Source organism: Talpa europaea (assembly GCF_964194135.1).
Source record: "Talpa europaea genome assembly, chromosome: 10".
NCBI lineage: Eukaryota > Metazoa > Chordata > Mammalia > Eulipotyphla > Talpidae > Talpa > Talpa europaea.
Genome location: NC_140077.1, coordinates 7652425 through 7667366, shown reverse-complemented (window position 1 = coordinate 7667366; position 14942 = coordinate 7652425). Strand labels below are relative to the sequence as shown.

Genomic DNA, 14942 nt, shown 5'->3' with positions numbered 1-14942 from the left:
GACACCTGCGCCCGCCGGGCCGCGCCACCTGCTCGCAGCCAGAACGGCGCGCCGGGGCGCGGGCGGGCCCGGCACCGGCCCCCACCCGGCCCGCTCCCCGCTCCCCGCCCCGCGGCCCCCCACCCCGCCCCGGGGCCGCCCACTCGCCGGCCCGGCCAACCCGCGCCCGGAGCGGCGCCGGGGCGCGGGGGGGGGCCGGGGTCGGCAGCCAATGGCCCGGGGTCCGGGCGGCGCACGCGGGCGCGGGGGCCGGGCGGGTCGGCGCGGGGCGCGCGCTCCGCCGGCCCGTGCGCCGCCCCCCGCGCGCCGCCTCCGCTCCGCCCCGCCCCGTCCGGGCGCGGGGAGGCGGCCGGGCGGGGAGCGCGGGGGGCAGGGCCGCGGCGGCGCGGCCGGGGGCGGGAGCAGCGGGGCCCGATAAAAGGCGGCGCGGCGGCCGCGGCGCGCGGAGGCCGCGGCAGGCGAGGCGCGTCCTTCCGTCCGGCCGCCCGGCGGCGGGGAGGCGCGCGGCCCGCACCCGCCCATGGAGACCCTCCCCGCGGCGCCCCGCTCGCCCCGCCGCGGCCGCGCCCCCCCGCCCCCCGCGCTCGCGCCCGGCGCCCGCTGCCTGGGCGCCCCGGGCCCCGCGCGCCCGCCGCCCTTCCGCTCGTGGCACGACTACCTGGGGCTCGCCACGCTCATCACCGGGGCGGGGGCCGGCGGCCGCGGCGCCTCCCCGCCCTCGTCGTCCTCCTCGTCCTGCTGCTCCCCCCGCGCGGGGGCCGGGCCCGGGGCGCGGGGGCCGGCGCCGGGGCCCGCGGACGACGACGAGGACGAGGACGAGGACGACCGCGACGGGCCGGGCGCGCGGGAGCTGCGCGCGCTGGGGCTGCGCGCGGGCCCCGCCGGCGCCGGGCGGCTGGAGCAGCGCTTCGCCGAGCTGCGCCCGTTCGCGGGGCGCGCGGCCGCCGTGCTGCTGGCGCCGCGGGAGGAGCGCGCGCCGGCCTGGGCGGCCGAGCCCCCCCTGCCCGCCGCCCCCGGGGCCGGCGCGCGGCTGCTGCGGCCCGCGCTGCGGGTGTGCGTGTTCTGCCGGAACAACAGGGAGGCCGTGGCGCTCTACACCACCCACATCCTGAAGGGCCCCGACGGGCGCGTGCTGTGCCCCGTGCTGCGCCGCTACACGTGCCCCCTGTGCGGCGCCAGCGGCGACAACGCGCACACCATCAAGTACTGCCCGCTCTCCAGGGCGCCGCCGCCGCGCGGCCCCCGGGACGGCCCGCCCGGCAAGAAGCTGCGCTGAGGGACCCCCGGCGCCCGCGCCCCGGCGCCCCCCGCCGCCCGCGAGCCTGGAACGCAGCCGCCGGCCCGGCCTGGGACGTCGTCTCGGGGTTGGCGAGGCCGGGCGGCCGCCCCCGCGGATGCTTCTGCCCGACGCCGACGCCGGGGCTCGACCCCGCACCTCCGCCGGGGCAGGCTGGGTGTGTATTCCATCCGCTGGGTGCGGCGACGCGGGCGCTGCGTGTGTGCTGTGCACGTCGGCCTGGCTCAGATGCGCATCAGGAGGAAATGGTCCCCGGCTGCTCTCGGATGTCTCATTTTATGAATGGAGGCGCTTCACTAGGTCTAGAGTATTTTTTTAAAAAGCCTCTGAACTGAACTGAAACTGGCGATTTTATGGAATGTCGGCAAAAGGACCTTTGTTTGAAGTACTATTTAATTGTCCTTCGGTTATTCTACTTCCAGGGGAAGCGGAGCCCGGATGGCATCGCCGTTATGGAGAAGCGAAGGCTTAGTAAACTTTCCAGTATTGATTTGGGTGGGTGCGCCCTCCTTGTGGCTTATTTCCTCCTTGTGGCTAGTTGGAGGTGTAAAAGTGCACAATCTGTAACCGGTAGAATACCGCTCCTTATCCTTTTATGTACCAGGTCTTTTATTACTGAACTAGTATTTTTCACCTCGAAAAATTGTGCCAAGTTATAATCATATTGTGTAGAAACTTGGAAATGGTGCTGTTTAAAAACGTGTGTATTTCTACAGTCACAGTACATGAAGTCATTAATCTTGCCTAAAACTTTGCTACTTGGCCTTTTGTCTCTGCACACACCCTCCATTCCCAGTTGATATTTAGAGCAAAAGGGACAAGGGGCAGAGCTGCAGCAATGCACCCTGAATTGCAGGAAGCTCACACCAGCTGTTGCCTCTCCACCTGAGTGGAAGATGAAGTCGTTTGCACTAGAACTACCTGGGCTCAAAAGGCTCCACTCTGGACTGTCTGGCTTTAGGCATAAGCAGTCCCCAAGCCAGAAAATGGTGGGGGTTGCACGCACGGCAAGCAGGCCCCCCCTCTCGCTTCCCACTCCCTGCAAGATCCTTGTTTCTGGACCTTGCCAGTGATCCATGAATGAGATTAAACCCAAACATTACACCAAGGCTTTTAACCCTTACTTTAACCCCCCACCCGGGCTGATTGTCACACCCTGGGGTGCAGTCACCTAGCATCCAGACAGGCAGCCAAGAAATGGAAGTGAATCAGACTCATTGAAAATGTTGTAAAATGCATCACCATCTGCAAATATTGCCAAGAGATTCAGTCTAAGTACAACGATCCTGGTGGGAGGTCAGCTAGACTGCACAGCTCATACTCACAGCTCACTCCACAAGTGGGTCTTACTTGAATGCTCCTTTGAAGTCTAAGAGGCTGGAGTAAAACTACACTGGAGAACTGTGAGCCTCTGGTGCAAGGGAAGGTGTGTGCACAATGTGCTGGGACTTTCATTTAAAAGCAACCTTAGGACTCTTCATGTGAAACTCTGAACAGTCAGAATTTAAGTCAGGGTAAAAACAACCCACTCCCGCTAGTCTAGCGCCAGATCAGGAAACTTCACATTTGACTGAACTTAAGCTCAATAAAGCCATGTTTGTTTTGCTAGAACACATGCCTATTTTAGGGTCGTTTTCAGTCACTGAATTCTATTCCCTCTCCCACTGCCCTGCTGTACCTTCACAAGCCACAGCAATCCAATCAGACCCTTCTCCAGGCACCAGGGCAATTAAACTGCTTTGTATTTTAAAAAAAAGAGCCAAATTACAGATATTGGGCATGTGGCTTTATGCATCTGCAGTATGAGAATTGCTGTGTGATGTTACAGGGACAGGATGTGCCTGTCACTTTACCAGATTGGGAATGGGGCCGCCTTTACTGTAGAGCTGCCCTGAGACCAGGAGAGAATGGGGAAGGTGTCCAAAGACCTTCCTAACTAGTCTGGCAGCCGCTACTCCCCTACCTCCCCAATCAGCCCCCCACAAATGTACCTATTTCCCAGCTAATAAAATACGAGGAGTTGAAGAATCAACAGAATACTGTCACAGTTAAGAGATCTCTTACAAGGACAGTATACTAACCACATTGTAGGTCAGTCAAAAGCAACTTCAGGGGGCCTCCCTGGTGGTGCAGGGGAAGTCTCAGCACTATCAAGCAACCACCAGCCACTGCAGCCTGAGCTCAGTTCCACCAGGGAGCTACCCACATGGCTCAGCGGTCCTCTCCTGTCTCACCCGCTGCTCCCCTCAGCAGTGCATTTCAGTAGATCCGCCTGTTCTGCTCCCCACTCTGTCTTGGTGAATCCTCCCGCTCGCTCGCTCGCTCTCTCACACACACCCCCGCACCTCTGGCCTACATGCCAATCCTTGTAAGCAAAAATAAATCTTAAAAAAAAAAAAAAAAAAGCAACCTCAGAACTCAAACGTAAGACACAAGTAAATTTAGGGTAAAAGAAGCCTATTAAACTAGTATGACAAAATTAACTTGTTATTGTAAGAACATGCTGCACATCTGACTAAAACCAGTATGTACTATGGAAGTCTCAGGAGCTTTTACCAACTGTGAAGACACCGATCACCTTAACCTGGTTTACCCTTTACCGTGGACACTCCCAGGAGCTTTTCGTTTCTTTGCATTTTAATTTTCCTACTAAGTCCTTTGTGGAGACTGCAGAACTATAAAATTTGATTACAACTTTTGGCACAGACCAGTAAGTCAAAATTATGTATTTCAAATCACACCACAAATAGGTAGGTACTTCAAGGGAAAGAGACAGGTTCAACTGTCAGTCCTGATCTCCTGGACTGTTCTCATAGCATGACGCAGTTCCCCTGCACAGTAGTAATCAGGATACGGCCAAAATGTCTTGGTAAGAAAACAAAACACAGGTAGAACTTGACATCCCACGCATGTAGCTGCCAGCCTCTTCCTCTAGCCACCACGGACAACTGGTGGGACTTGTCTTCTGGGGACTGCCGTCTTCACCCTCGGACCCTTGTGGATAAACAGCAATGGTTTTTTCTTTTTTAAAGTATAGAAACCACTGGAAACATGGACGAAACTCTAGCAAATGTCAGTTGAGTAGGTCGTCCAGCTTGCTTTTGACATCTGCGAGTAAATACTGGGGGAGGGAGGCAAGGCTGCAAGGTCTTGAGTGGAAACCCAAGAGCAAGATCACAAAGCAGAAGCAGATTCCTCCACCCTCATCCTGTACTCTGGATTCCAAGTCCCAGGACAAAGGACTCAGGAGACAAAGGACTCGGGGGAAAGGTCTGAGTAGGGCAGGTGGGTGGGCTTGCAGGCTGGCCTGGAAACCTACCTGTGAGACATGTATCTTGTGATTCACCTGAGCAAGCATAACAAGCAGCTTGCGGGGACTGTCAGCTGGGACCTTTCCGTGATGCCACAGGTATAATTCTGCTCTAGTAACCTAATGCTCACAGCAGGCTACAGCTGTCCCAAGTTCTTTTAACTTGTTACAAAAAGAAAGGCCCTCTCGCCTCCCCGTGGAGTTAAGACGCAACCTATGAAGCTATCTGCAGCCACGGAAGCACATGTTCAATCCTGGGCCAGGGAGGAGTCCCACATGGCGAGCAGACCTCTCCTGACTCGTCCATTGCTCCCCTCAGCAGTGTATTTCAGTCAGTCTGCCTGTCCTGTTCCCCACGCTGTTTCTGTTTCCCCTCTTAACCCCCCCCCCGCACCTCTGGCCTGTACCCCAGTTCTTGTATGCATAAATAATAAATCTTTTTTTAAAAAAAGGCCCTCTCCTCACCAAAGACCTTTTAAGAGTTCCACTTGTTTGAATCACAGGTATTAAGAAAATTATAGATTTAAAACAGTGGTTTCCATCATGTGTAACATCAAACGGGAAGGGCCACATCTGATTCTCTTAAGTAGAACATTAATACTCCCTCTTCTGGTCTCACAGCTGCACCAACAGCAATTCTCACTACGCATTATCAGAAATAAGCTAAATGCCTGCACAGCCACAATAAATCTGCAATGACCATTCCTGGAAATCACTTGATTTTTCTAATTTCAGGGGCAAACAAGGTGGTACACGACACACACCACACACCCCAGCTCACAGGACAACAGGACGAGAAACTACCGGCTCCCCAGGGAAGGACACCGTAGGGGCAGCGTCCTGGCCACAAGTCCTTTCTGCTGTACGCAGGTTCTCTGATGCTATGCAGGAACGGGTACATCACAAGGACAATACAAACAACTGAATATGCAAACTCGCCATTATTAACAGAACACTTTGACTATAACCACAAATCAACACTAAAACAAATTCTGTAAGTATTTTATTTATCATTGAAGAAAAACCACAGCAGCAAGTTCTGTGTTGGCTTCAATAAGACCAATAGTTCATCTTTAACATACCTACTACACTTGAAAATTGAAGTCAACACAGTCATCACTACAAATTACTTGTTGAAAGAATCTATCCTGAAGAGAAAGGAAAGTAGGAAAAAGAATTTGAACAATTCTTCCAAACCACACATTTATAAATATTGTCATATTTAAAATGTTTGAAAGGCATGAATTCTCCATTAATGGAAAAGCAGTTTGCTATTGGCAACAGAAAAAAAAACTCAGCAATAGTTTACCAAATGCTTTAAAATTTAAAAGCTGTAACTGTTTCCGATTCACGCGTGAACAGTCTCCTGTGGTTGCAATCCTGACAGCAAACTGTCTTATACTCACCTCTGTCAAGTCAAATCTACAGCAAATCCCGCTGTAACCAAAGTTTATAATGTTTACTGCACATACAGTGAACCTAAAAAGTTTCTAAGTTGAGTTAATAGTAAATACCTCAAACTACGTAGAGGCATGTCTCAATGGCTAATGATGTGAAATGGTTTCAGCTCCCTGTTTAAAAGAGTCTTCAAATACGTTTTCTATAACAGAACCTTACCTCATTCCAAATTAATATATTTCAAAATCAAAAGAAAAGATCAGTTCTATATCAAGATACAGGTGTTACTCAATACCTGAAGGGTTCACATTTCAAATTTATTTTTTAGTTTTTCTTTTTTGTAAACAAGTGATTGATGAAATAATGCAACACCTTAAATTCCAGAAAATGGCATGGTTTTCCAACCTCTGTGGATACGGTGCATGATCAATCTATTATATAGGATTAATACAAGTTCATGCTTTTTGTGTTATGGTGAGACAACATTAAAGAATCCAATTTAGATTGGTTGAAGCACAAGTATAATCATCCTCGAGTACGATCAAACCTCTGTAAGACAAGAGTTTGGATCCATCATCTTGAGACTTAGCGTCGTACCGTGGTCCATCCATCTTCATCAGTCTCGTTTTTAGTACGACGAAGTGATTCCCTATCTTTCTCAGCCCTCCAGGAAGCCTTCTCTTTTTCACCTTCTCTTTCTCGGTCTCTTTCTCGGTCTCTCGAAAGAGCTGGGGGAGGAACACGACGAGGGACATCCCGCTCTTCTGCCCGGTCATCTTTTCGGTCATCAGCTCGCCTCCAGGAGCTTGCTAAAAAGTTTAAATGAGAGAAAGGATGGTTTGTGCTGCAGTCTACTGGCTAAGATTAAACAGAACTTAAACAAAAAAGACCTCAAATTACTCAGAAATCCTGTATGATACTGAACCATAAAAAGCAATAAAATGGAACTGGAAGGGATCATGTTCAGCGAAATAAGCCAGAAAGAAAAAGAAAAATACCGGATGGTCTCACTCATAGCAGGAATCTAGAAAACTTAAATAAGGGACCAGGAAAAAGAATAACTATAAGAAAGAAAATATCAAAATCAACAAACAACTATGAACCAGAGACACTCTATGGGGGCTGGGGGGCGGGAAAAGGAGGGGTTGTGGTCAAAGTAAGGGGGTTGTAATTGTATGGGGAATATAAAAAGACTTACATACATACATACGTACATACATACATACATACATAAATAAATAAAAGAAAGCGATAAAAGCTGAATACATTTTAAGCACTGATAAAACTTTTAAACTATGTAATTTTTATAACTCAAATTTGCAAACAAACCACTGGCCTAATTGGTAGAGCACTGTAATACAAAGTGACAAAAATCTGGCTGAATGAAAATTTTTAAATAGGATTTTAGATTTCTGTTGAAATTTTAAAAGCAAATCAGCCATAATAATGATGGTCACAACAGACTACCCCTTATAATTCTAGCTGTACAAACAACTGTCAAAAGCTTGTCCAACAACTCTCTTAAGGGCAGTGGTAATTTCAACATGTTAAAATTATTGGGCCTCCCCGGTGGCGCAGCGGTTGAGCACTGGGTTGCGAAGCTGCCCGCGTCCTCTGCGGCGCCGGTTCGATCCCCCGTTGCTCCCCGGCCACCGGAGGAGGGTCCCGCATGGCGCGCAGACCTCTCCTGCCGCCCGCTGCTCCCCTCAGCAGTGTCCTTCAGTCCATCTGTCTGCTCTGCTCCCTGCTCTGGCTCTGGTGAATTCTCTCACCCTCCCGCGCTTCTGACTGTACCCAGTGCATGTATAAACAAACAAATAAATAAATAAACATGCCTCTATTAAAAAAAAAAAATTAAAAAAAAAAAACATGTTAAAATTATTTTTTTCTAAAGTTTCAATTGTTACGATTTCAGAGAATGTGCTATACTTTGCCATAGTCTACCAGGACCCTACTTTTATATAATTGATAAATCATTTACATGAGCTTTTTATCTCTCTTTAGATGTTAACCAATTTAATTAGTCTGCTACAAGACTTTGAACTCAGATGTGCGAAGCTTCAGAGAGCAACCGCTGAGTAAGTTTACGAGAACAGCGAGGGCACAGTCGTGCATCAGGCCTCTCTACCTTCTTCCCGCTCTGATCTGAGAGGCGGTCCTCTCCGGTCTCTGTCATCACGCCTCTCTCTTAGATCACGGCGATCATCTCTCTCACGACGACGGTCATCCCTGTCATCACGGCGACTAGCGTCTCTCCAGCTCGAGGACTCCTCAGCGGGTCCTCTTCTCCAGTCACCTTCATCCCTGTAGCGTTCAGAATGGCAAGTTCTGTTGTTAGACTAATAGCCATTGTAAGGAAATACGTAATATCCACGCTGGTGCGCAGAGAGCTTACAAGTAAGAGGGACATAGCTAAAACTCATAGCCTGACCGCACTCTGAGGCCTTGGGTGTGGAGGTCAAATGAGAACCTGTGCGGTCCAAGACAGTAGCCAATCCCCCCCAAGTGACCGCCTATGTTCAAATTAACAGAAATTAAGCCAAGACATTCCCTCAGTAGCACTGGCCACATTCCAAACACTCAATAGCCGAAGGGGCCTGCTGGCTTTCCTACTGGACATTACAGATACAGTACATTTTTGGTCTTATAGAAAATTGTACTTAACTATGCTGGTTTACATTTATCAATACAAACCCACTTTGGCCAAAGGAAGCAAGCTAAAACTTTTACCACTAATAAAAGTAAAGGGAGAGGGGCCTCCCCGGTGGCACAAGGGGTTAAGTCTCAACACTATGACGCTATCCACAGCCACTGCAGCACGAATTCGATCTCCAGCCAGGGAGCTACCCACATGGCACAGCAGACCTCTCCTGTCTTGCCCGCTGCTCCCGCAGCAGTGTATTTCAGTAGATCTGCCTGCTACGCTCCCCACTCTGTCTCTGGTGAATCCTCTCACACACAAGCCCCCATACCTCTGGCCTGTACACCAGCTCTCATATGCATAAATAAATAAATCTTTTTTAAGAAAAGTAAAGGGAGAAAAGTTATTTTTTTCAATCTACAGACAATAAAACTGATTGAACTGAATCACAAGGAAAAATAGCAAAGGACTGGTAAAGATACCTTCCCTGGTTCCATTACCAAGAGTCATACACACTACACCTGTAGACAGCCACACAGCACCGTCTCCATTTTCTCACCTTGTTAAATGGGAACTGTCCACTATCAATAGATGACCTCGAAAATTCTTTTTTCAAAAAAAACTTTTAATACACTATTATTCTAATAGAGAAATTGGGGGGGGGGTTTGAGTAGCGCTATTTCTCAAAAACAGAGGGAAGCACACTACAGAAGAGAGTCCTAGCTGCACCACCACAAAGAATCTAAGAGTCTCAAACCTGGGCCGTCTGAAGCGATCCTCTCTGTCCCCATCTCGCTCTCTGTCTCTCTCTCTCTCCGGGTCCTTCTCACTCTCCTCGCGGTCTTGATTCTCTCTGTCTCTCTCTCTTTCTTTTTCTCTGTCCCAGTCACGCTCTTCCAACGGTCTGGATTCTCGAGGTGGACCCCAACTCTCTTCTCTGGCTTTTTCTTTCTCTCTCCATCCACCTGTTTTTTTGAAGAGACAAAAAATAACAATTTCCATTCAAATAGCATAGATTGGCAATTATTAATACAGATCTTAACATTGATATTCACCCACGACTCTAAATGCGAATTGAAGACACTCCAACCTTTGGAAGCAAACAAACCAAAGCCATTAACCTCATTTTACAGAATCACCATCTCCTAGTAAGGACCATCTATTGTTTTTTTTTTTCCCAACATATAAGAACACAACAAAGAGGAAGCTTATCTAGTCTGGGCTCAGTGTTTATGGGCAAAAAATTTCAGATAAATATCTGTTCTGATAAGAAACAAGACAACTCAATGAACCAGGAGGGTTAAAGGGCACAGGGCAGGATCCTGAGCTTGAAGAGACAGGGCCCCAATTAGGAATTCATTTTTTTTTCTTGCAACATTCTCAAAACCCTTATAATCAAAATACTTTCCTTTCATGTTCCTGCCCACCACCATTTACCATGAACAAGGACAGTAACCCTGACCAATCTTTCACATCTAGACCCAGGAGGTCACAGTGTAGGAATGGTACATGTATATGTACAGCACACATTTCTAGAGAGCACAAGGAGATCTGAATGAAAATGAGACATTGGCCACACTGTTCGTCATTATTAGTTGCTAACCATGATGTTTACAGTATCATGTACCACAACACTGCATTTATTCAATCCCACCCACAGCTTTTAGCTAAGGAGAGTTTGTACTTGCTAAAATATGTAATCTCAGAATTAATACTCAAACACTTTGACAGTCACTTGCTGACACATGCAGGGTGACAAAATACTTGAGCTGCCTGACCAACAAGTTCTCAGCTGCAGCTAAACAAGACAACACTGTTTTCTTGCTGAAGAGCTCATACTTTCAAATACTCTTTCAGTAGTCTATTTAGTACCACGTTTTTCACATTTTTGTGCTTTCTGTTGGTGATTTCACGGTTTAAAATGGCCCAAACTGCTAAGCTCAAGTGCTGTCTCACGTTCCCACACACAAGGAGGACATGGAGAAAGCAGTGAGAGACAGACCTCATTCAGGAGTTACAGTGCTTGTCTCTCTTGTTACTTGTTCAGTGAAACAAGTAACATTAAATAAAGCATCTTTTAAAAACAACGGCATAAAACAATGTTATCTGTGTATTGATCAATTGAGAGAAATCAGTTGAGTATGACAGAGCGCTCCTGGGACCCTAACCTTGGACTTTGCCCTAGGAGAAAAGGTTCGGTATTCACACTGGCTTTATGCAACACCAACCATCACAACTTAATGAGAATCTACTGTTATCCCCATTTCACCTGAGGCACAGAAAAGGGGCTTGTCCAAAGTCACACAGCTGAACAGCAGAATAACTAAGAGAGACAGAAGCATGCAAGAGAAATCATAAAGGTAAAGGCTAGAAAGCTACTCAGGTCAACTTGCATTTAGAACAGATTGCTCTGGTTACTGCACAAAGACTATAGACAGAAATGAGAGTGGGCCTCAGCTGAGACAAGCAGGAGTTAAATAAAGTATGACGGCGGCCCAGACCCAAGCACATCCAAGTGGAATAGGAGGGCTTAAGGACACTGAAAGTGCAGAACTGAACTAAGTGAAATAGCTGACAGGACAAAAAAGAAAGAAGGGTAAAGGAGAACTCCAGCTTCCACAACAAGACCTGCAGTGGTGCCCCAGTGGTGTAGCACGCAGCAGGGAGCCAGGTCTGTGGTAAGGAGACAGGTGGAGAAGGTGACACTAGGTCTCACAGTTGCAGACCTAAGACTGCAAATAAAGAAATGAGTTCTCCCACGGCTGTCAGGAACAGAGACAAATGTTTAGTAAGGATGTTTTAGTTTTTCATTATTTACACAAGGAGGACAGAGCAATCCTAAAGGGAAGAGCCCAGGAACCCGCAAAGAATCAGTAAGGAGAAGGAAGACAGTACATGTCACTAAAGCAGAAAAGGGGGATTAAGATTTGTTTGGGTATGAAGTTTTTGACATTAAAGGGAAAGCTAAAAGACCAGTTTTCCAGAAACTGATCAAAGCCTGATTTCTGCCATAAAGGAAATAAAATTTCACTTTTCTTAGTTAAAAAATTTTCACTTAGGGGCCTCCCCGGTGGCGTAGCAGGTTGAGTGCAGAGCTGTAAAGCTGTCTGCAGCCTATGCAGCGCGGGTTCAATTCCTGGCCGGCCAGGAAGATATCCACACAGCACAGCAGACCTCCCCTGGCTCACCCGCTGCTCCCCTCAGCAGTGTATTTCAGTCAGTCTTCCTATTCTGCTCCCTGCTCTGTATCTGGTGAATCCTCTCACCCTCCTGCACTTTTGGCCTGTATCCCGGTTCTTGTATAAAAATAAATAAATCTTTAAAAAAATAAAATAAAAATTTTTCACTTAAAATCAAAACATAATTAGTCATTTGTGCTCCTTCTTTTGAAATAACCTATCGGGGCCTCCCTGGTGCCTCAGGTGGTTAAGAAATAACCTATGAAGCTCTCCGCAACCACTTCAGCACCAGTTCGATCCCCGGCCAGGGAGCTACCCACATGGCGCAGACCTCTCCTGTCTCCCCCACTGCTCCCCTCAGCAGTGTATTTCAGTAGTCCTCCTGTTCTGTTCCCCACTCTGTCTCTGGTGAATCCTCTCACCACCCACACCTCTGGCCTGTACCCCAGTTCTTGTATGCATAAATAAATAAATCTTTGGGGGAAAAAAATGAAATAGCCTGCTATCAAGTACAGAATAGTAGAGAATGGCTGGTGTTGAGTTTCGCTTTCTACCTGTAAATACATTAAGTCCAATGTGGTTTTCCAGATACCCAAAGTAATCTTACCTGGCTTGACAAGTGGTCTCCAGAGACCAGGTCTTGCATCATCACCCCTTCTGGGAATCCGATCATCATCAGCCCGTCTTGACATCCGATCATCATCCATATTTCTCCAGGGCCCCCTGTCATCATCCGCGCCACGCCGGGGAATTCTATCGTCGTCGGCATTCCTCCAAGTTCCTCGGTCATCATCCAAGCCACGCCTGGGGCCCCGGTCCTCATCCATGCCCCTCCTGGGGCCCCGGTCGTTGTCGGCATTCCGCCAGGACGCCCGCTCATCATCAGCACCTCCACGCCGCGGCCCCCGGTCCTCGTCCATCCCTCGTCTTGGTCCTCTGTCCTCATCAGCTGTTCGCCAGCTTCCTCTGTCCTCGTCCAGTCCTCGTCTGGGTGGTCTGTCGTCATCTGCATGACGCCAGCTTCCCCTGTCTTCATCACCAATTCGTCTGGGAGGCCTGTCATCATCCACCCCACGGCGAGAGAACCGGTCTTCATCAGGACCACGTCTAGGGCCTCTGTCATCATCCATGCCACGTCGGGGAAGCCGATCATCATCTGGTCTCAGAGAAGACTCTCTCTCCTCATCATCCCCCAGCCGCCTCGGCCTGTCATCATCTCTTCGGTGAGGCCTCTCCTCATCCCGCCCTTCTCCTCGTCGCCATTCCCTACAGAGCAACAAGTCAAACATCTTTAAGAGTAAGTTTCTTTAAAAAGCACATGAGCCTTCTGGGAATCACCTCATTAGCTTTAAAAATCACTTCATTCTGAATTAATTAATGCTAGTCCTAAAAGAGTATGTTCTCTTAGTAAACAATCACAATATCCAAAATCTTGAAGCCAACAAATAATCTAATCAACAGGCAACTCTCTTAAAAGACAGTTCACCAGGAACACCATGGCCATTTTTAAGGCTTTTACCTTTCAAAACATTTTTCATAGGAGTCATTGCCAATATTCGTGGCTCTCATGTGCGGTCATTTTAAAGGGCGGCTTCATCTACTTAAGTAACTTGAAACAAAAATATGAAACTGTTCATTCTTTCCCTAAAGTAAAGTATGATTTGATTGGGGAATATAAAGCCTGAAGCACCTATTTCTCAAGCTGTTCAGAAGTCAGTTAATCACAGGAATGTGATGAACATCTCAATAGCAGACATTCACACAGTGCTTCAAGGCTGTCTCCTCTTTCCACCCTTATATAAACCAAATTGGAAATCCACTCATCGGTGATGAACAGCTAACAGGGCCTGTGACCAGCTGGCACTATTTCCTTAACCCCACTTACTTCTCCGGCGGGCCTCTCCTCCATTCAGAATCTACTTCAGGTCCTTTTCTCCACGTGCCTTCTGAGTCTCTGTCTCCCCAGCGCGAATCCTACAGTGGCCAAAATGAGTAACAGGCGCAACATTTAGTACAACTACTGGTATACCATTCAAACTTGTCTGATGTATGTTAAACAATCTAAGTCCTTCAGTATAAACAACTTTTAGACATTTGTAAATCTTATTTCTTTCATAACCTGAAATCAGACTCACAATGAAACTGGTATTTTTATGTATAATGGATTGTTTGCTAATTATTGAAACACAACTTGAAAAAAATCTGATGGCCTCCCCCTGGAATCTTAAAATGCTCAGATTTCCTTTGACTTTCTTTTGAAATTACGTAAGAAAGCCAAGTGCCCCCAAATGTACCTCACAGTGCCTACCAGAAAAGGTGGAATGACTGCAATGTCGTAATAGGTAGTGGTTACAGGACTATTATTCCCTCTTCAAAATATTATGGTATCATTAAAAACTATGGAAAAGGCGTGAGGAAACTTTTCCCTCAGTGCCAAGGTGAAAATGTGAATCTGGTACATTTGTACAAGGCAATGTATTCAGCTCTCTTCACAAACACCACTCACACAGTTTGACAGCTCCCACAAATGTAACCTACGTTCAAGTAAGAAAACTTGGAAAATACAAAAGATCTAGGGGTGGAGTAGTAGCACTCAAATAAAACCTAATAAAGCTGAGAGTAACTACAATCCCAAGGAGGTAACTAAAAGGATATCTATATTTAAAGTTTTATAAAGAGGCCATTCCTTCCTTTTTACTGCAGGGCTGAGTATCTGCTGTCGAAATGGGCAATTTCATGAAACCGGGGAATGCTAGTCTTAGCCGGGCACTACTCCAAATGCAAAGCAGTTATTGTGAAGAACAGTGATGATGGCACCTCACACCACCACACTCAGGTGGTAGCTGGAATTGATCGCTATCCCGAACAGTAAAAGTTGCCATGGGGAAGAAGAAAATTGCCAAAAGGTCAACGATCAAGTCTTTTGTAAAAATGTATAACTATTACTTCATGCCTACAAGGTATTCTGTGGATCTCAGTTTGGAAAAAAACTTGTCAACAAGGAAGACTTGAGCTCCTGCTCTTAAATTCAAAGGTATAAAAGAGGCCAAGGTCAAGTACAAGGAGAGGTACAAGACTGACAAGAACAAATGGTTCTTGCAGAAGTTGCTAGTTTAG

The 14942-nt window shown here is 47.9% G+C and overlaps 2 protein-coding genes and 1 pseudogene across 3 annotated transcripts; 2 read left to right on the top strand and 1 right to left on the bottom strand.

The window, feature by feature from the left end:
• Positions 1 to 520: 520 nt before the first annotated feature.
• NANOS1 (nanos C2HC-type zinc finger 1) lies at positions 521 to 1276 on the top strand (the record flags this gene model as incomplete). Its single annotated transcript, XM_084245243.1, has 1 exon — positions 521 to 1276. The coding sequence occupies one exon, from the start codon at positions 521 to 523 to the stop codon at positions 1274 to 1276; it is 756 nt and encodes a 251-aa protein (XP_084101369.1).
• Positions 1277 to 6590: 5314 nt separating this feature from the next.
• Positions 6591 to 14286, bottom strand: EIF3A (eukaryotic translation initiation factor 3 subunit A; the record flags this gene model as incomplete). Its single annotated transcript, XM_084244543.1, has 6 exons — positions 6591 to 6814; positions 8134 to 8309; positions 9404 to 9611; positions 12433 to 13091; positions 13711 to 13799; positions 14260 to 14286. The coding sequence occupies 6 exons, from the start codon at positions 14284 to 14286 to the stop codon at positions 6591 to 6593; spliced, it is 1383 nt and encodes a 460-aa protein (XP_084100669.1).
• Positions 14287 to 14549: 263 nt separating this feature from the next.
• On the top strand, positions 14550 to 14942 carry LOC311178167 (large ribosomal subunit protein eL27-like; annotated as a pseudogene). The gene has a single exon. The product of its transcript is annotated as a large ribosomal subunit protein eL27-like (transcript).